Genomic DNA, 23,300 nt, shown 5'->3' on the forward strand with positions numbered 1-23,300 from the left:
ATTTAGCTAATTTTTTGTAAGAATGATCATTCAATGAAGACCTACAAGATAGACAATTCCAATTATTTAAATACAATTTGGAGTGAGCCCCAATTGATCCCTTAAATAATTTTTTTAAGGAATCCCTTAATGGAATCTTCAGTACATACATATCTATCTATCTATATAAAGCAAACCCCCTTCTTAAGTGAAATTTTATAAACTCCAAACATACCCTCCTACAAAAAAAAATGCTACCGAATTAAAAATATTTTAATAAAGTAAGGGCAAAACAATAAAACAATAATTTAACAAAGTTTAAATTAAATCACTAACCCACTACTCTCTTTCTCCCTCTCTCAATCAAACCACTTTATAACACAAGCTCAAGGAAAAAAAATTAACTAAAAAATATTTATATTATTACAAATAGATAAGTTAGAGATTATGGCATAAAAAGCTCGATTATCCATCTATCTATCTATTAGAGATTTAGAAAAAACTATTAAATAAATAATTTAAGTTAAAACATTTAAATTATATTTTGAATTAATATCAAACAAAAAATTTGGAATTTTATGGTTAGAAAGTCAATTCGCGCGGAGAGCGTGTCAAGGGACTAGTATATATAAAGGGTTTTCTCTCTGCAGGACGTCCGTTCTTTAATTAAAGAATGTACACATATATTTTATTGCTGTTATTTTCACATTTTAATCTTCTTTTTTGGCAAGGATTACTACTTTAGGATATAAATCATCAATTGAGACATGTTCCTCGTTTTAACTCTCGTGATTTTGAGTTTCTATTCCTCGGTTAGATTTTAGGTTTTAACTTTCGAGTTCTGCATAAAATATAACCTAAAATGATAATTCTATATCCTAAATTATAAAACTCTATACTCTAAAATGGTGAACTCTATCAAAATTGAATAAAAAATCGTATGCAATCATAAAAAGACTCACGTCCATCTATTGTCTTGTAGAGAGAATTTATGTGTGTGTATATATATATATACATATAATAAATATATATAGGAGCATACAATTGCGCGCTTAAAATCCCAATAAATTCCTCACCTAACAAGAAAGAAAACGATCGAGTGTATAATTGCATACTACTGCAATCTGCATAAGTGCATAGCAGCATGCATGTCAGCCTTCTAACTCTGCAGAACTTGAATTTAACGGTATTAATTAAATTTATGTGAAAATGCTAGAGAGGCTACAATAAGGTAAGTCAAAACACAATTCTAAGATTCTTTTTTACAAATTACTTGAAGTCAGTTCAAATTGTTCAATACCGCTCTCTACCATCAACATGATCATGATGGTTTTTCAATTATGGTTTTTCATTTTCTGTACTTCTTAGGGGATTAATAATCAAATTCATTATTATATATATGTACCCACTGATTATTACCATTTACCATTACATCAATCTTTATTTTAAAATTGTGACATCTCACTATCGTTTTAAAGGGTCAATAAGGTAGTATAACTGTCTAAGTGGATTAATTTAGCTGTAGTATGGAATTCTCAACAAAAAAAAAAAAAAAAAAAAAAAAAAAGCTGTACTACTCATGCATGAAGTCGTTTACCCAACTATGATCTCCCTTTCTTTAGAAATGCTTGTGGTATGCAAGATATAATGAAACAAAAATTTTGTTATGTATTTCCTTATGTTACTTGGAATAAATGAAGGGTTATATATAATTTTTATCTTTCCAAAAAATGAAACTTGTTCTGCTATACCAGGATATGAATGCTTATATATCATCGATCGAATTAAATTTTTATCTAAATGGTAGTCTAGATTGATAGCATATAAGATATATAGCATATCATCATATATGTGATAGGATATTATAAATGATAGTATGTTACTTTGTAAAATATTTTGCACGTAGAATCTCAAATTATATGTAAAGCAAGGGAGGAGTATTTATTGGGGAATGTTATTTGCATTTCAGAACTAGTTTTATTATGCATGGAGCACTTTTAAGTTTTTACAAAAGGATTGCCAAATATACCCTAATTAATACATAATATTATTAAATGAAAATTTGAATTAAATATCAAATCTCAAAAAAATTTCACCAAAATAGTATGTAAGAGTTTGTTTGTTTGGTTTTTTGGTTTTTTTTTTTTTAATTTAGATACCAAGTAAGTGAGGCATAATTCGTTTTGGGCCACAAATATAGTCATGAATGAAATTATTTTACAAGCGACTGAATTCGGGTTTACAATTCACAAATATTATTATTGAGGCAATTCGGGTTGCTTGGGTTCATGATTGGCATCAGATTTGTTTAGAAGCGGATTCCACTTTAGTTTTGCATGTTTTTAGTTCTCACATTTTTACCATGAAGTTAATCGTGTGGCTGATGCTTTAGCTAATTATGGTGCTAATCACGTTTGGTGGACCTCTATCCCTCCTTGTGGCTTTGTGTTGTTTCTTTCCCATTGTTGGTTTGATTTTGTATTAGTTTCTTCCTTTTGTTTGCGGGGTTTTGGCTTAGTCCACTTCACTGTATCTCTCTCATTTTTTCAATAAACACTCCCTCATACCGTCGAGGTTCCCCAAAAAAAATTACATGGGAATTAAGTTGTGATCGGATGAGAATCACAGTTGTGTGATTCTCATGCAATTACAGTTTGATAAGAAAATATTAGATAAGTGTTTGAATGCTCTGAACTAGCGTTCAGATGCTAGATGAGGCTTTTGGCCTAAAATGAATGACTTGTCGTTCGGTTGGTACACAAACCGAAATAACATAAAATATTGATATTTAAAATTTTTTTTAAATTGTTATTTGATTACCCTAAAATCAACATAAACTTAATATTAACCATCGTTTATAATTTCTCTTCATCAACTTATTTTAATTTCCTTAATTCACATTTTGTAAATATTTCCTTAATTCCATATCCGTGCATTTGCTCGCAACTCTTGAAAATATTTCTTTTGCATAAAAAATGAAGAGAGAATTAACTAGGAGTGGGATTTAATTTGAACCAAAAAATCGACCGAACCGAACTGGTCAGTGGTTTTTTCTTGGTTTCGGTTGAGTCTCAGTTTTTCTTGGTTTCGATTGAGTATCGGTTTTACTGATTTTTTTCTTTGGTGTTGGTCTTGTGTTTAAATTCAAAAAACGATGTTATTTTAAACTTTTATGTAATATTTTCATTATAAATTTTAAATACTAAATGTAGCAATTTTAATGATGATACGGCTCGAATCCGACACGAAGTTAGCATATTTAAGTTGACCATTGCTTGACACGAATATAACCCATTAAAAACAAATTATAAACGGATCAAATAATTAAGTGTGAAACATGTGTAACACGATTGTGATCATAAAATAAACACTTTTAACTAATATTATATGAGAACTCATTTTTTCTCATTGTTTAATATATATATATATATTTAAATGGGTCATTGTATAATTATATGTTTTAATGATTTTGTTAGTATCATGATTAAATATATTTTGTTATATAAGTGATAGATTTGGTTTAAAAAATAAAAGAAATTATGTTTAAGTGTTTAGTTCCTAAATGTATATATGGGTCAATGATCCGATTATAAATGAGTTTGGTTAAGATTGATTTATTCAACACAATTAATTAAATGAGTAGGTTTATTTTTTAAAAAAATTTATAATTGATTAATATTTAACACAAACACGAGCCAGTAAGACAAATTGCCACCCGTATTGAATATTAGACCCTAAAGTACTCTCGATATATAAAAAGAAAAAGCCCTAAACCCAAAATATTTAACACTCAACTCTAAAATAATATTATTTTAGTCATAAACACATGATGAGTACATTCTGAAAAGTCAGTAGAAGGTCTTATATATTCCAAATATAAATGCATTATTAATCTTCAGCAACTAACAATGTTGCCGATTGGGTTGTAATATTGATGATGTTCCAATGGAACTAATGGAAAACATATACTATATCAATTATGTTTTACCTTGCACATTAATTGTTGAAACAATATTAATCATTTGGATATTTTAGAGTGTGGATTAGTTTCTATTAATTAATTATGCATGATTCTGTACACTTATTATGTGAAAAAGATTGAGGAACTAATGCTTCAGAAAATCATATTAATTAAGTTGACAAATTATTGGACAATGCTATTCAAACAAACCCTGCTAATTTGGTCCAAAAAGAGTGGTTGTGAACTGTGATATAGTGTCACCATATATATAGTTCTTTAGACCAAGAATATATATATATATATAGACAGAATCCTTTCAACCATAGCACATGGCAAATGAGAGAGAGAGAGAGAGAGAGAGAGAGAGAGAGAGAGAGAGAGTAATACTTCCAAGCATGTGTTAGAGAGAGAGAGATGTTTGACAATCCCGCCAACATGGAATTGACAGATATTACAAGTGCATGTACATGAATGTGTCACGTACATGTGCACAGTTTTTCTTTAAATTCTAAAAAAAAAAATTGTGCAAGTGGGTCATCTACTCATCTGGTCCATCTGGATGCTTCTGCTGCAGGTAGCTAGGCAGTGCTTTTATAATTTATTTTGTATATTAATTGTGGCCAAAAGTATCTGTAGAGAGAGAGAGAGAGAGAGAGAGAGAGAGAGAGAGAATATATATATGGAGACTCAACACAACATTATGTATTTTGATTGATCTTCTTCAGCAGAAACAGATACATGGACTTTACCAACCAAAGACAGATAAATGGACTTTAATACTTTATAGCATTCAGAATCAGAAACTTTCTAAAATCTTAGCAGCCTAGGTGAAAGTGAAAGGCTGAACTATGCATATATGTCTCAGCTCGATCTCATATGCCCTCAATTATTGATCCAGCTGAGGTTACACATATTATTAAAATATATACATATGTGCATGACCAAGGTTAATAACTAATTAATTAAAAGTTAATTTGTGGGTTCATTATTCATTTGGGTTGCCGACACTGGCAAGTGGCAATTAGTTTGAGTTATATATATCAATTATATATATATAGTGGAATCACTTGACCAAATGCTTTGCATTTAGCTAAAGAGTACATATTTTAAGTAGAACCGATGTATATTGGATAATTTTTTCTTGTTATAAAGTCTGACATGTTATATATAATAAATGATCCTATTGTCAATTTGAATTATGCATTCAAACAAAATTTTATTTTCTAGAATAACAGTTCAGTGGTTAATCATTATCTGATGTAGTTGATCACCTTCAAAATTTATGAAATAGTTGTTAATAAAAAAATAATTTAATAGTTATTGTAATATATCAAATAATATAAAATATCAGACTGTCTAATAAGATAATATTTATAATTAAGCATATACTTATTCTTTAAATAGTCAATATATATTTTGACTGCTTCTTTTTCGAACAGGACAGTTTTTTTTGGTTTTCTCTGATGGAAGACAAAATTGGTTTTGTAAGAGTTCAAATATTGAGCTCATATGCATGAACTCATGACACTCATGCATGGTTTGGCCATCTGGTCTGCTTTGTTTTTAAATTTTATTAATCAAGTAATATATAGTTTTTAATTTCATATGGACCTTAATGTAGAAGAAGACCTCCATGTCTTTATGCCGTTTGTTTGGATTTAAGCAAGCATGGTAAATGTGGTCTTGGCCAAAAAAAGAAGAAGCATGGTACATGTGTTGTGATCAAATTCCACCACCAGACTTTTGACATTCAGGGGCAATTTTGACATTCTCATATTTGTAAGGTGCATGTATCGAACACTGCTTGTCTTCTGCACAGACTAAATAAATGTATGCCATTTTGTCACACGTCATGATCATGATTCATGAGACTATTAATATATGCTACCTACTACAGCCTTTGATTTGGTGAAAAAGACATCATTTCAAGAAAGAAAAATGTCTCTCACTATGAATGTAACAATTTGTACGTAATTATAATTACATCAAGGGTTAAATACACTAATATTTTATGAATTTTGACCAAAATTTATCATTATGATACTTAAATTTTAGAACTTCTCGAGTGAATCATTAAATTTTGATTTATGTGTTTAGTAATGATAAAATAAAACATTCGTTTAAAAATTTCGATAAAAAAATGACAACTTCACTCGTTCAAGTACAATTAATTTCACTTCAAAATTGTAACTTAATACGTCAACCTGCACCTGCTTAAGATCAGTCCTACTTTATATGAGTTTTAATCATAAATAATAATCAAAAGGATGACCATTATTTGAAAAACAGAAAGCTGCTCTTTTTCATGACTATTAATTATATATTTTGGAAGGCAAGGAAGCAACATGCACAGTGAATACTTAGTATAAAAGAAAAGGGTAAAGGAAAAGTGAAAAAGGCAAAAGAAATCAATAATTGTTGCCAAGAAATTGCAACAGTTGATGTGGAATGGGACTGTATATATTAGTACTAGAGTGGCTTTTAGGCTTTTTAGCTTTCTTTTGAGCAACTCAAACCCTACTTGTCCAATTTGTCCCACTCCTTTCAGAGGGCATGAGCACAAAACAGAGACTGACTGGGATGGTTTCCACTCCAAGAGAAACAATCCTATTGGAGCATGGACAAAGTTGCTTGGGTTTTAATGGCCAATGACTATCTAATGCCAGATATACACTGTGAATCATCGATTGGTGTTTTACCATGCTGCATTTCTAAGTCATTTCGTTTTAGGTAACCTACTCGAATACTTGATCTTGCCATAACATTAACACATGTAAAGTTGAAGACAAAGCATGCATACCTAGACACCAATAGAATGATATATACCATGTTGATTTATATTTTTTATAACTAGCAACATTTAAAAACTAATTAAGAGCAGTAAGAGCATCAATCACAAAATTTAAACATAAAGATTTCTAAGAGTCTAAATTCACCAAGTCTGTCAAGAAAATACAAAGTCAAACAAAGAATTTCTAAATATTAATGTGGTCCAATTAAACCGGGTCGGTTATTAATTAAATTACAATTTGACTTAGAATTTGAAAAGTAACCCTAGGTAAAGCTGGATTAATGGTGCATAGTATTATATTACAGTAATGCTACATTTATCATATTTTTATACCACAATTTCATACCATCTTACATGGCATTCATACATTGGACACTAAAAATTAAAAAAGAAAACCTAAAAAAGAAAAAGGAAATACTCTTCCAGTAAAGTAATGACACATCAGATGGGATACAAATGTGAAAAAAAAAATGTGAGACAACTAGCATTATTGATTATATTATTGCACCCAATATTGACCGTTAATACCAAGAATACTTAGCCTTGCAAAATGTAATCGATTATGGGAGTTAGGAACATATATAATTAACATTTAATTTTCTTCGCTTGCATTGGATGCTCAATTCGTTGTTTTCATTTTTTTGTGTCGGTAACTATCATTTAGCTAATTAGTCGATCAAACACGTGCCAAAGACCAACTGGTACTTTACTGCATCATGATCATGTACTAGCTTCGACACTCATCAGCTTACCAGATTGTACTTAACAGCAATGAAGTAATTATAATTAACCACACAAATATTTTATGGCTTGGACACAATTCATTACTTCACAGTCGCGTAGAATGAACTTTTTTTATAGAATGTCGTTTTGATGTTGTGGATCGAGAAGAGAATGAATAACTTTCCATTTCAGTGTTTGAAAATGCAGTAAATGATAAGTTGATAACCAAAAAATAATTTCTATTCCCTTTCATAGTTTCATGCAAATGCTTGGTTCTCCATGTCTCCGACTAGAGCCGCGAGCTGAGCGCTCGCTTAGGGCCTCATCTCGAGAGGGACCCCCAAAAATTTTGGGTCCACTTATATAATATTATAATATATATTAAGTGGGTATTTGAGTTGGTATATAAAAGGGTATTATAAAAATAATAATGAATGTGAAGAGTGTTTTTACATTTTTTTCAAATTTAATAAGGAGTGAAAAAATAAGGTGGGTGGGAAGTATTGGGAACATAAGATAAGAGAGTGATCGAGACTATAAGCACTCTTGTTAAATTAATAGATTATTATATTTGAATCGTAAGTGGAATATTCGATTCAAATCACAAATTCTAGGGCCGGGAACGGTATAGTAACCGTACCGTATTCCCCATACCGCACTCCGACCGTTAGGGGTCGAGGAAGAAGAATTGAATTCTGATACCATGCTGACAATAGTCGAAAACTGCTCAATACGGTATCGGTCAGAATGAGACGGTGTCGGAATGGTAATGGGCATTCCAACACTATCCAAATTGAGAGAGACTGACAGAGGGCGATGGTGGTGACGGAGGTGAGAGACAAAGGGAGAGAATGATAGAGGGAGGCGATGGTGGTGACGGTGTGAGAGACAGAGAGAGGCGATTGTGGTGATGAGTTTGGTTACACAACAATTGGTGAACAATGAAGAAGCTAGTGGAGGCGACCAAGAGAGAGAGTTTGTTTCTAGAGACAGACAAATGGAGGAGATGGAGTGGAGACAATAGGGAGACTAATGATATATATGCGGCATCGGAATGCCGACAATATTGAAATATCCATACCATTTCTGATACTATTTGTACGAGAACAAAACTATATTTGTGCCGATACCGCAAATGGCCAAAAAAATACCATATTGTCGAAATTGAAAACGGTATACGATCAAAATTTTGCGGTATTTCGGGAATAAAACTCACCCCTAACAAATTCATATCCCCATTAACTATATCAAATTCAGATTGAATTCGAATTAAAATTCGACTCATTCATAGGTTTGCCGTTTGCCCATAGAAGACTTTATGGATTATTTGGCTTCCAATACACTTGTGGGGGGTGGGGGGGTTAAGGACATAAACTAATCCACAATAATCATGGCTTCTTATGATTGATGACTAATTTACTGCAATCGATAAACAAGGTTTGATATGATGGTGATTCACATCATCGATGACACTTTTGCGATCATAAATTCCTTGCAAGCCACGTGTAAAATAGCCAACACATCCACACGTATACATTGGGCCCCACATTAACGATCGGTATCAGTGGGGCCCAGTCCCACCACTGGAGAAAGCTTTCTCACTGGTTATTGAGACAGCTGGCTCGATTCCCATTATTTGTCTGATGGAGACTGGATGGCAAAGCATATTCAACCCAGAAAAAGGAAAATATTAAAAAAAAAATGCGTGCAAAGCATTTATTTATTTTTTAATTTATCATCTAGTACAATTGTACAAATGAAATAGTTGATCGATGGTCAAAAGAAGTGCCACGTTTCTAGTGGGACCCACAAAGGTACAAAGTGACAGTGGAATTGATTTTCTGTAGCTCTCAGTAGCTGTCAGACGAGCAGTGGACCCCAAAAATAAAAATAATATTGTTTTCAGAGTAAAAATTGACTTTTCTTGGGGTTCGAGAGGCTTGTGGGCCTGTGGTATTGTTGTGAACTCGTGAAATGCTATTTTGTCGGTGGAATATTATATCAAGGAGGACTTGGAAAAGCCCGCGAGATTTTCGTGGGAAAATAAGAGGGCGGGTATTTTCAACTTTCAACTTTATAACAAAAATGGTTTTTTTTTTGGTATGAGAACAGAGAACCCAAATGGTTTGGAAAAAATAAAAAAACTTTAGGTATTCTTAGCTATTAGCCTATTACCAAGCCCACAGAGAAAACCAACACAGTAGTTCACCTTAACCCACTGCTACAGCGCATCCCTCTTTTTATTTATTTTTATTTAATCAGTCAATTTCTCATATTTATCTTTTTTTTTTTTTAAATTATTAAAATATAACTGACATATCGACACGTAGTATAACTGACAGTGTAGTATTCATTTAATGACTTTTTGCTTTCTCAAAATGTTTTTACACGTTTTTTTTTTAATATATATACAAAAATTGTTATATCACTTTAGTTATATCAAGAAGATAAGGGCTCCATTGCCATAAACATCAAAATCAGAAAATGATATGATAACTCACCAATTGTTGTTCTTTTGTTGATCGATAAAAGATCACATGTTCTTATTTCCATATAAATACAAAAAAAAAAAAAGTTGGATTTTTCTTACTTACGAAAATACAAAAAATGCATTAATTGTAGCTAATTATTCTTCAGCAAACATGTTTTTTATTCGAATGAATATAAATAAATGTGAAATTCACCTATGTGAACAGGTTCTAATCTTGTAAAATAAGTGGACAGTAAATATTAGTGCCAAAAAGGGAAATACCTAATGCAAAACTTGCTACTTTGGCCAAATCCATAACCACCTATTTGTACAAGTATAAATACATACATATATTGTAGTCATTTTCTTTTGCTTAGGTAACCTAATACACTCTTTTATAATAGGCAATGGCTTACCTACGAAATAAAAAATTATAATATATGTACATGTTCACTGTCCCCATGATTTGGTAGAGGCCTAATTTCTAACATATGTTATCATGGGTTGGCATTATAGAGAGTATAATAATGGTTTAGGTTAAATAGATGTTCATATTTATAGGAAAAGAAAATTCACATTGATCATTATATAATATTAAAATATTTTATTAATTTAAATGTAATTTGACCAAAAAAGATGGACAGAAACTGGAGAATGCTAGTAAAATGTAGAAGACAATGTGTGGCTGCTGGGATTCGAGCCCAGGTCTCCACGGCCACAACGTGGAATTCTTACCACTAAACTACAGCCACTGTTGTTGTTATGATGCTCATAATTTTTTTATAAGAACATTTTGGTTTTTTTTTTTGGCCAATGAGTTATAACTTATAAGAACATTAATCATATTGAGTAATGTAATTAGCTTGTGGACCCTACAGTTTTAAAATGAAGGGACTTTACCTTTAATTCAATATTATTGTTAGATTACATCTCCTAATATTGAGGAATTGTGCTTTTCAAAAAAAAAAAAAAAAAAATTGTGGAATTTTAAGGTAAGCCATGCCGTGTGAATTAATGATGCCTACGTATATATAGAGATGTTTTTACTTGTACGTATGGTTATTTCCACATTTGTCTACCCACACTACATGAGTACATGTGAGAGGAGAGGAATCATTAGTGAGCTATAATAAGGCACAACATGAAGATGTCTTCCAAGCTTTATATTACCTCTGAATTTTAATCAAAGTCTGTAATAATAATATATATATATTATTTTTTTATTTGAGGGAGGGGGAATCGAACTTTAAGACTGACAATGGGTACGGGCGATGATAGGTATGCCACATCCATACCCATAATCAAATTTGTTTTTGCCCCTCATATCCGCTCCAATCCCCATATTTTTCAATTCGGGAATTCTTCGTACCTGTATCTGCGGGGAATAGGATCCCCATCCTCATCTCTAATCCCCTTAGTCGCTCCATTAGTTAAATAAATTTGTAACAAATAATTTTACTTTAAAGGCATAACATATATCTAAAAATAAATAATTTATATTTGACCAAAAAGATAGTCCAAAACTTGTTCATAAATCAAAAATATATATTTTCATATTAATAATATTATAAAAATAAAACAATAATCAAGGTGGTTAGTTTTGTATTAACTTGTTAACTAGTTAGTTTTAAAGCATTTTTGTATATATATATATATATATTTTTTAAATCGGGGCAAGTTCGGGGATAGGGATTGCATTACAAACCTTACCCCGTACCCAATCAAGTTTTTGCAAAAAATCTCCAAATCCGTTCTCGTATCCAAATTTCCCCCCCATATCCACCTTGTACGTTTCAGGTATCTCACGGTTTCTATTGCCATTCCTATTGAACTTAAGACATTTTTCAACATTCATAAGAGAAACACCACTAAACTAATTGATTAATAATATATTTCTTTAAATAAAATTTAGTAAAAATGATCAAATTGACCCATGTATTTTATGTCTTTTTTTTAATTGGATTCTTATAGTTTTTTTAAGGGATGGATTCTTATAGTTTAATTTAAATCTTTTCAATTACTTGGCCAAAAAACAAAAAAAATTCTTTTTAATTAGGTCTATATAGTTAACTTTCTTTACAGAAGACAATTCGTCAATGAAATACATTTGGGGTAGCAGTCTTGCAGATAATATTGGCATGAGAGCTTTACCTAAATGTGACAAATTGACATATTCCTCAATTTGTCCCTTGAAAAGTTAACCTTTTGACTTAACATAAACTAACTACGTGGACTTAATTAAAAAATCAAAATTATACGGATCCAATTGAAAGATAGACTCACTACAAGAATCAATTTGATCATTTCCACTAAATTTATTTATTTATTTGTCTTTTTTGGTCAGATATTTATTTTATTTATTTATTTTTTGTGATACCCATAAAATTTATTAGAAACAAAAGAACAAACGAATAGCAAGGGAATAGCCCAATTCAGAAAAGGCAGTCTAACGAAGTCCCATGCAAAAAGCCCAACAAAACAACCAAAGAGCACGATGCAAGAGCCCATTAAAGAGGAGCTAGCCCAAGCAAGGCATGCAAAACCAACCCCAGCAAAGCAAAGAAGCACCATCAAACCAAACCAAGTCCTGCGGCAAACAAAACCACATAGAAAACCAACCATAACAAAACTATCAATTAATTTGTCTGATCATATATGGTTGGGAGATATTTTTATAATAATTCCAAGTCCAATTTTTGAAAGTGTTTTAAGTGGAAACCAGCTAAGTAAAAAAATTAAGTTAAAGTCCAATCTATTCGGGTGCGCAGGCTTGGATGCCGAAAATAAGCTACTTGCCGAGCGCTTGGAGTACTCTTGCTGAGAGCTCAGTGGATGTAGATGAGGATGCATCTGCATCTGCAGATTTTAAGTTGCAGCTGCATCTTTTTAGATTGCAGATTCAGCTTTTTAAGCTGTACATGACATATTTTAGGTTATAGCTACATGTTTTAGGTTGCAAATGCAAGGAAGAGGTCACAGATGCAGGTTGCATCGAAAATCACCGAGCGCTCGATAAAGTTTTTGGGTTTCTACTTAAGTTTTGGGCCAGCTGGACGTACCCTGACTTATCTTTCTTTCTCATTTTGAGTTTCTACTGAAAACATCCATATTTTTAACCAAATGTCCTAATTATATGTATTAATAAGAGTTCTATCATCTACTGATTTGTTTGGTGCTGATCACTTGATCTTATACTTATGTCTAAAATTATAGGGCAACAAAATCAATTAGTTGGTAACGATTAAAATATCCCTTCATTTTTCTATTAATTTCTATGAAATGATGGGTTCTATATTGTCGCCTAAACAGGCAACTGAATCGGACCAAACCTTTTGTCAGGCTATTGTTCTCTTGTTTTGAATAGAGTAAGACATCAATTTCTCAATAAGATCAAATCTTCTTTTAATTACATAATGGATTCCTCTAAATAACATTGGTGCACGTGTAAACAAGGATCAAATATTTAACTTATTTTTCTTTTCCTTTCTTGCTTGTTTTTCGTGGCTTTTATGGAATTCGCTTTTATGAATCTAATGGTGCGCAACCAAAAGAGAAAACAGATTTATAACACTTTTGGGTATGGAGAGAAAACAGATTCATAACACTCGAGTTTGTAATGCATTACTATGATTTAGATTCGAAGAGAAACTTGATCTTTTCAATATCAATTCTAAGAGGAAATTACACCTTTAGTCCACTTATTTATTAGGTAGTTATATATTGGTTCACGATCCTTTTTTTGTTATATATTAATCCACTTAAGGGGTGTTTGTTACACAGGATTAAGGGGGACTGTCTTAAATAAGACACTAATCCCATGTTTGGTTGGACACAGTATTAAGTTTAATATATATATGTGGGATTATGAAATCCGGTCCCACTAAAAACTTCTCCTTAGCCATTCTAATTTAACACCATGTTAAAGCAGCTCACTAAGTAAGAACTTCTCTTCCTTGCACCAGCATCCCCCAACGCAGGCCCTCCTCTCCCTGCCCCCACCCATTTTCTCCTTCACCCAGTCCCGCCCCACCTCCCTCACCTCCACCCAGAACTGACCCGCCCCACCTTCCTCCCCTCCACCTTCTTCCCCTCCACCCAGCCCAGCCCAGCCCAGTCCCGCCTCGCCCCACCTCCCTCCCCTCCACCCAAACCCGACTAACCCAAAATTTTGAAACCAAACCAGAGCAGCATTCAACCAAACCAGATAGGGTGGTGATGTTGTGGTCTCATCGGTCAGCGTGGGTTGGAGAAGATGATGCTGAGAGAGAGAGGTAGTGAGCTTGGGGAAGAAGAAGAAAATGAGAGAAGAGAGAAACTGGGAAAGGGGAAGAAAAAGGAAAAAAAAGTGGGAAATAGTGAAGGCTTGATGCACCACCAAAAGTAGGATAATATTAGTTTAGCTTAAGCCTGTCTGAGAGAGTCTAGGACAAATAGTGAGGTCCTTAACAGTGAGGCGTACCAAACGAGCCCTTATCGTCCAATGTTTTCCAATGTGGTTCATTCCATCAAATTGGCGTGGGTAGTCGTTTATTTTAGGCATGTGCTGCTCACATAGGGAACTTTTGAGGAGCAAAAGTGGGCTTTCACCCATAGATCATCTTCCCCAACACCCATAATATTCACAAACCAATCATTAAATGGAAAACAATACTCGAACATGTTCACAAACTCAGACCAAAATTAATATGTTCACAAACTAAAATGTGTAGCCTAATTCTCCTTATGACAAACTGATGTGCTGAGCTTCAACATGGGCATGACATACATATATCCCAATTCATCACTAGCTTGATCTTTATAGTTATGTCTAAAAACTATGGGGCAACAAAATCAAGTTGGTAAAGATCAAAATATCCCTTCATTTTTTATTAATTAATTCCCATGAAATGATGGGTTCTATATTGTCGCCTAAACGGGCAACTGAATCGGACCACACGTGGGACAAGAAGAGTGAGAAGACAATATTGTTTTTGAGGGTCTGTACGTATATAATGGTAGTTTTGAAATCAATGAAACGTACGCACTGATCAATTGCGAAGTAGGCAAAACTAGATCCAATGGCTGTCATGAGTTTTTGTAAAAGCATCACTAACCTCCTGTAATGAGTTGAGCCAGTTTTTGTTATTGTTTGAGCAGAAAATTTTCAATTTTCTCATGATTTAATATTCTCAATTTTCTGATGATAATTAAACTATGCAAATTCAAAAACTAATAAACTACAAAATAAAATAATGAAATGGAAGTAAAGAAAATGATACATACTCCTTTCAAGGAAAAAAAAGAAAAAAAAAGTTAAATTTAAAATAATGTATTAAGTTGATAAAGAAAGTGTAAAAAATAAAATTATTCACATAATTCACATACAAAAATTCATTCAATAAACTTAAAAAAAAAAAAAAAATTTACTTGTTTACTAAACGTGCAATTGTTTGGTTGTATACACATAATTCATGTTGACAAATTTATCAATCTTTTGCACTATACCATACTACTGACATTATTAACAAATAATAAAACCCAAAAATTTTACACCGTCTCAAGTTTTCTAATGTTACATTGATTTAATTTTAAAAAGCAAAGGCTGCATCAAACCTGCATATAAGCACATAGTGATAGTTTTACATGAATACCATAATAGAATACAAAGTCGATTAAAATAAGATTAAAAAGTGATTTTGGGGAAAACAAAAGATGATAAGGAGTATTACCTGACCGTCTTGAATAGGTTGTCTTGGTTTACGTTTCTTGCCCCATAGAAGCATAGCAAGCCCTAGGACGATAAATATGGCCCCCAAAATTCTAAATAATAAACAATTATGTTATGAAGTATTTTTTAAAAGATCAAGGGCCAGTTTGGTATTGCTGTGAGAAAAAACAGCTGTGAAGTAAAATAGCTGTGAAGTAAAGTCAGCTGTAAAGTAAAACAGTTGAGTGTTTGGTAAACTATGTTTTCAAAAGTGTTGTGAGTGCAAAAAATAGTATCGAAGTGTTTGGTAAATGTTAATATAAAAATGCTGTGACTGTGTATAATTACTAAAATGGACATGATGCTGAAAATGCATTTCACTTATTTGTTTGGTAAAAATAATATGTTTTTTTACTTGTTTTTGTAATTTTGACTACAAATTTTTATTAGCATTAATTTTTCTAAGAACAACATTATTAAATAAGTATGCCTATTATTTTTTTAGGTATATTATAATTTTAATCCTATAAATAAAATATCATAATTAATTATCACAATATAAAATATAACTAACAATGGACATATTTTTTAATTTAAAATAAACAAATAAAAATCATAGAAATCAATGAGGGTATTATGGGTAAAATAAAATATTTATTGTTGCTGTGAGTCACTGCAGCTTTCAAAAGCACCTAGAAACCTGCTTTCTGTTTTTGTTGTGGGGAGTTGAGAATTGTGGGGAAAAGCAGTTTTTTATTTTTTTACCAAACACCAAAACTGCTGTAGATGATTGAGAATTGTCATCCACAGCAGCTTTTGGGTCCTCCACCACAATCCCAAACGGGGCTCAAGTCCTATAAGCTTTTGCATCATAAATTGTAGGAAGTAGTATCCACAAAAAATTTCAGATTTTACCTTCCCACATGAATAATCTCCTTAAGCCATATAGCTCCCATCACCATGACAAAAATCATAGATATGGGGCTAAAGGATGTTAGGAACACAGGGTCTCTCATTTGAGTCAATGTGATTTGCAAAAAAGCCGTGAAACCAGAAACCAAAAGCCCCTGGAGAGCAAAGCCAAAATTAGAAATCAGGTTGCACTAAAGAATTACACACACATACAAAATCAAATCAAAACTATATATTTGTTTTCTAAGACTCACCGAGTATAAATAACAGACAAGTTTGATATTGTGACCTAGCATCCATGAAACTCTTGATCTCCCCTCTAGTCCCAAGGCCACTAACATGTTAATCAATGCTCCAATCGAGCAAATGAAGGTTGTAAGCCAAAGAGGAGATGGGTACTTGTTGGTTGTTGTTTTCTAATAGACAAGGAAAACAAAACCAACACGGAAATAATTATTAAAAGAAGAGAGTTATGAAATTGAGTCTAATGCAAGGTTTTTCCTATTATAATTAATGTAAATAATTATTGCATGAACCATTTAAACTTATCATATTTGCTTCCTCATTTCCTAAAGCTCTTTGTAAGTTCATGGATGACATGAGCTCACAGAGTTATATGATGTCAAATATATATAAATGAGAGTGCATGAACCATTTAACCTAGCTATAACATATGATATGCAGTATTTACTACTCAAATGGTGATAACAAAATAAATACACTTTAAGATCATGTTTCAGGTGCATTAAATCAAAGAGTAGGTGTCAAAATGCATTTGTAAGTCCAAATAAATGGATGCATTTTATGAATTTCACTTGTACAGGTGTTAAGAGTTTGGTCATAATTATCTGTCAAAAAAAGACAGTTTAGTCATAATTTTGACACAAAGTACGTGTAAATGTTGGCTCTTATTTTATGTTTTTTGAGTTTTTATTTCTAGAATTTTATAGTTGACACAAAGCTTACCAAGTAAGGGTTTTTCCGTTGGCATTTATTTCTAGGCTTTTTAATTTTTCGAAACTTTCAAGCAATAATTTTGACTGTATAAATGAAAAAGATCCATTTTGAGGAAAAAAAAGAAAAAAACTTACCATCAAAATATTGTAAGAAACTGATGAGACCATGGCAACCAAGACAAGAACGGGACCCTGAACCCAATTTTCTCTAAGCTTACGAGCACCCAACGCAGGGCTGCAGCCAATACTAGAGGGATGCAATACAGTGATGGGGGGACCCTTATAAAAGGTGACAATAAGAGCTCCACCGATCATGATTAACATACCGAGCACTTTTGCTTGGCTACTCCTCTTGGTAATTTTGATGGGCTCTAATCTATCACAAGAAAAATAAAAGAAATTAAATCGACTTTAAGTACATTTCATGAACCAAAATCAAATAGCTGGCATGCTACATATATAGATATATATATTCAAACGAGCTTGGTGGTTTCAAACATACCTAAAAATGCATGATACAAAGAATGTTAATGCTGGACTGGTGACAATCATGCAAGTTAAGAAACTTGCTGATGTGTACTTTAGACCAACAAATAAGCAAATTTGATCTATTACTGGTCTGTACAATGAAAATCATTCAAAAAGGTTATATATAAGCAAATCTCAAATATAATTCTTTGTTTTTCTTTTTTTCATTAGAACATATTCACTTACTCCAGAATGCTTAAGGCTATAATATGTAAGAAAAAATCGAGTGTTATGGCAGGCCTCGGGATCCTATATGAAAAAATAATATTGTATTAATTATAAATCAATATAACATTAAACAATTTAAACTACAAAGAAAAACATCTTCTAAATACCAACCTAGAAAGTATTGCAACTACGAATAACACAAGGGCAACTAGTGCGTTTTTGTAAAACAAATACACACTGAATTCCATTCCCTCATCAAATGCCTTCTTTGTGAGAAGGGCATTTCCCCCTAGGATTACGGGGATCAAGACACCCATAACCCAAGGGAAAATCTTTTTACATTTTTCCCATTTCTCTGGGACTGGTAATTCGTTTTTAGCAGTTGGTGCTCCATTTTCTCTAGTTTGAATAATAATATCATTTTGTTGGCCTACTGCTGCTCCCCAGTCCCTTGTCCATATTAATGAACCTGTAAATGATTTTAAAAAAATAAAAATTTAAGCATTATCACATTAGATCTAAACAAAATCTAACGGATGAATGAAAATGAGTCAGAGGTCTAGAGAGAGAGATAGAGAGAGAGAGAGAGCAAATGAATCATGATCAGAGTTAAAGGGTTCAACTTAGAGAAACCTTAGTTAACTATAGGATCATGGACATAGATAACTATAAGACCAGCAAAAAACTAAACTCATTTAAGACTCCATAGAAATCTAAGTGTATTCAATTCGGAATTTATAAAAATTTCATAGAAATCCAGGTGTAATTAATTCAGAATTTTAAGGATTCTATAGAAATCTATGTGTATTTAATTCATAATTTTAAGGATTTCATAGAAATCTGGTGTATTTAATTCATAATTTTAAGGATTCCATAGAAATTCAGGTGTATTCAAATCATAATTTTAAGGATTCCATAGAAATTTAGGTGTATTCAATTTTTCATGGATTTTAAAGGATTTCATTAAGTAGTGGATGTTAATGAATTTTGAGCATAAAATAAAGTCCATGAGAATTCAAACCTTTCCTCGATCTTTAGATTTTGATGGATTCTTGATAAGCATTTAATTATTACATATAATCAAGGAATAAAATTTTGGATTTCGAGAAAATTTCGATGGAAATTTCGACGAAAATTTCGAAGATTTTTAAATTTCGACAGAAATTAGACGGAAATGATGAAACTTACTATCAAAGTACGGAAATTTTGAATGAAACTTTACCATATGTTTATTTAACATATTATCTACTACATTGATAAAAAATATTGAAGAAACCAAATTATATAGTAAGTTTCATGTGATATAAGATGAATATAATGCGTGCTGAAGGCAAATACTGTTAAATAAAATTAGTATAATGAATAAATGAAATTAGTATATTCTTTATATTTTATAATCTATATACCAAACCCTATATATTTTATAATCTATACTTTATATTGTTTAAGATATAATATAGGATATTAGAGTTTATGCCCATTAGGATATTTTTAATTATTTTTATATAAAAATGTAGGCTTAAGTACATTTATATCCACCAACTATATAGTCCATTTCAAGTTAGTCCACGAAGTATAAAATATTTCAAATTTTCCCATTAATTATAGGGTTCATTTCAAGTTGGTCTACGAACTAACAAAAAATATACAGAATGGTAGACAAAAAAACCGAATCAAACCGGATTATTTATATATATTTTATTTTTTTATTTATTATATAAAAGTTATATATTTTAAATAAAAAAGGTATAAGGTGTTTTTGGAACATGCTGGGTTCAAACCTATGACCATTTGAGGAGAGTGAAAGTGTGAATTCCCACTACACCATTTGGCCACTTATGATATTTAAGTACATGCAATATATTTATATGCATACTGATACTTGAATATAATAATTTATAAAATTATAATTGGTATTCTACACCATAACCTTATACACTAAACCATAAAGTCTGAAACCTTATACCTTAAAAATTAACCTTATACTCTAATAATTTTAGTATATAAATTATAAATTATAGTTTTGGACTTTTAGTAATATGTTTACAACATAGAAACTATAAATTATATAAAATATAAACTAGTAAAATTTTTAGATTTTTGCAATGATAATATTTAAATAGAGACCTAAAATAATATCTTAAAAAAAAAATGATATATAAAATATATTTAATTTTATAAATTATCATATTTCAAGTATCTGTATGCCTATAAATATATTGGATGTACTTGAATTTCATTAGTGGTTAAGTAGTGTAGTGTGAATTCATACTTTGACTTTCCTCACAAGATCATGGGTTTGAACCCCAACATGTGCAAAAATCACCTTACATCTTTTTTATTCCATATATATAACTTTTATATAATATAAAATATATAATAAAATACATAAATATATATAAATAATCTGGTTTGGTTCGGTTTTTTTGTCAACCCGATTTTGTCTACCATTCTGTATGTTTTTTGTTAGTTCGTGGACCAACTTGAAATGAACCCTATAGTTGGTCGATGTAAATGTACTTGAGCCAAAAATGTATTAGAGTTTATTAGTTTAGAGTTTAAAAACAACTAAACGAAACCACAAATCTTTTTTTTTTTTTTCCAATTGCCCAAATACCCCAAACCACAATAAATAAAATCTTTTATTTTTTTTCTCTTTCCTTCCTTTTCTTTCCCCGTAGCTGACTCTCCTTTTCTTTCAATCCTTTCCTTTCTTCTCATTTCTTCTTCTCCTTCTTCGTTGTTGCCTGTGACTTCTCTCTCTCTCTCTCTCTCTCTCTCTCTCTCTCTCTCTCTCTCTCTCTCTTCCTCTATATTTCTCTCTCTGCATCTCCATCACCACCCTCACCTTCACCCTCCTCTCTTTCTCCCTCATCTCCCCCCTGTCGTTGAAACCCACCGAAAACCAATTGCTTCCAGCCCTCTCTTCCTCCCTCTATTTCTTTATCCCTCATCTTCCCCATGCCGCCCCCTGCCGCCGCCCTCTCTTTCTCCCTCGATCTCACCCGCCGAAAATTTCGCCGAAATTTCAAGGATTTCAATAATTTCGGCGAAATTATCACGAAAAATCGATGATTATACGTTTCGATTTCAACCCCCCATAAAATCGAAATTTAAACCCTTGCATATAATAGGAAAGGAAAATACATTGATGTGTTAGAAAAGGCAATGGGTCCCACGCCACTTCTCATGACTTGCTGTCTTTCTTTCTTTTTTCCTTTTCTATTGCTTAATACATTAACCAAATAGCAGCCCACGTTTTTTCCATGAGTAAAACTTGCCTATCCCCGGGATAGGGGGATGTGGAATCACACCAAGAGAGAGAAAGAGAGAAAAACTTTCCTCTCTCTCTACTCTTTCTCTCTCTTTCTGTTTCTCTTTCTTTCTTCCAAAGGACTGAAGCGGGGCTTCTTTATTTTCCTGGTAGGTAATTAAAGGAAGAGCAGCAGGCAACGAGAAAAAGGAAGAAAGGATAGAGGAGAGGGTTTTCTTTGTTCTTCAAGAGTTTATTTTCTTTTATGCAATTTCCATCTTAGAATAGTCATGGATTCTTTATTCATGGGGTTCTAAACTCTTAGCTAAGGCTAAGAGGAAGCCCTAATCCAAATAACTCTATGGATTTTTTGGCTAGTTTATTTAATTTTCAGATTGATGGATTGAGTTCTTTTTCTCTATTTAATTGATAATTCTATACTTTGAATTTTATGTTCTTGATCATAGACTAGGATTTGGGTATTGAATTTTGGCATGAGAATTTGTTTATGATCATGAACAGGTTCTTTGGGCTTTTGAGAATGAGAATCATGGGTTATAGTGTTTTTGTTGGAACATTAATCAGAAATATGGATTTGATAATAGGAAATTTCAATAATAGATAATAATAATAATACGATAAAATGTATACACACTTTAAATAAGTAAAAGGAAAAAAATAGACACAAAGAAATACTAATTGATTGTGATTGAGGCTTGCAAATTGCAATGTCCTAAAGACAGAATTTCACCCCTGCACTTGTGCTTGCAATTCTTTTGGCGTCCGTCCTCCCAGGATACAACAATCAATAATTCTAAATTGAAGTACTACAATTTTGAACTCTAGCGAACCAATTATATATTTGTACTCTCTTTAGTAAATGATAGAAGGAGAAGAATAGAGTACGTGGCTAGAAACTAGAAAATTACTTGAAAAAATAATTCAGAGCATCATGGGTTTATATAGAACCCAAGAGGTGCTTGTGAAAGAATGCGACTAAACACTAAACAATACATACAGTGGCTGTTGACAAAGAAAAATGCAACTTTTGCATCAGACATATCCTTGTGAAGAGACATAACTAACTATTGCAATATGTGGCACTGCTTGGCAAAAGGAAAATGACTGTTGAATTATCAACAACACTTTTCAGTTTTCATTCAATATTAGAAATTAAATATTATAATATAAAATGAATATTATAACATATAATTTCCAACGGTTTTTGCCTGACTATGGATGAATGTTATAGTCTTATGTGAATTTCCTAAAATTGGCTATTTGTTAATATGACCAAATTAATGAATGGTTAATTTGTTTATCTTATGCTTCATTGTTGTCATATTTGATTATGTAGGTCTGACCATGAATATGTACTCAATATGATAATTTTAGTTTATGCCTAAACAAGGATAGTTAAATACTCTTGAGAAATTAATTTCATGTGTACCTGCAGGCTCCTTCTGTTGAGGTATACCTCAACTTATTTATGTTGAGGTATGACCTTGTTGGAGCCCACACGAGTCGTTTTGTGTCGATTCGAACCGTTCGCAAGGATAATCTTCATTGATAGATCATCCTTGCAAAAAATTAGCCCAATCAAAAATCATTTGCCTATCTAACTTTGATAAAACAAATAGACGGTTTCATCGAAAATATTTGGTTCGTCCATTTATTTGATCAAAGTTAGATAGGCAAATGATTTCCGATTTGGCTAATTTTTTGCAAGGATGATATATTTATGGAGATGTAAAAAATGAACGGTTCGGATTGATACAAAAAGACTCGTGTACGCCCCAACAGGGTATACCTCAACATGAATAAGTTGAGGTATACCTCAACAGAAGGAGCTTGTGTGTACCTGACCACAAAC

The 23,300-nt window shown here is 32.0% G+C and overlaps 1 protein-coding gene and 1 non-coding gene across 2 annotated transcripts; both read right to left on the bottom strand.

The window, feature by feature from the left end:
• Positions 1 to 10,604: 10,604 nt before the first annotated feature.
• On the bottom strand, positions 10,605 to 10,676 carry TRNAH-GUG (transfer RNA histidin (anticodon GUG)). Its single transcript has one exon. It is a non-coding gene; the product is annotated as a tRNA-His (tRNA).
• Positions 10,677 to 15,510: 4,834 nt separating this feature from the next.
• LOC147277618 (WAT1-related protein At1g44800-like) lies at positions 15,511 to 21,137 on the bottom strand. Its single transcript, XM_086255672.1, has 6 exons — positions 21,023 to 21,137; positions 18,346 to 18,643; positions 17,614 to 17,854; positions 16,526 to 16,677; positions 15,633 to 15,723; positions 15,511 to 15,516 (listed from the first exon to the last, which is right to left on the bottom strand). Exons 1-6 carry the CDS (start codon positions 21,135 to 21,137, stop codon positions 15,511 to 15,513), a joined length of 903 nt encoding a protein of 300 aa, XP_086111798.1.
• Between the last annotated feature and the right edge of the window lie 2,163 nt (positions 21,138 to 23,300).

This window comes from Dryas octopetala, chromosome 8, assembly GCF_963921425.1.
Source record: "Dryas octopetala chromosome 8, drDryOcto1.1, whole genome shotgun sequence".
NCBI classification, from domain to species: Eukaryota; Viridiplantae; Streptophyta; class Magnoliopsida; order Rosales; family Rosaceae; genus Dryas; species Dryas octopetala.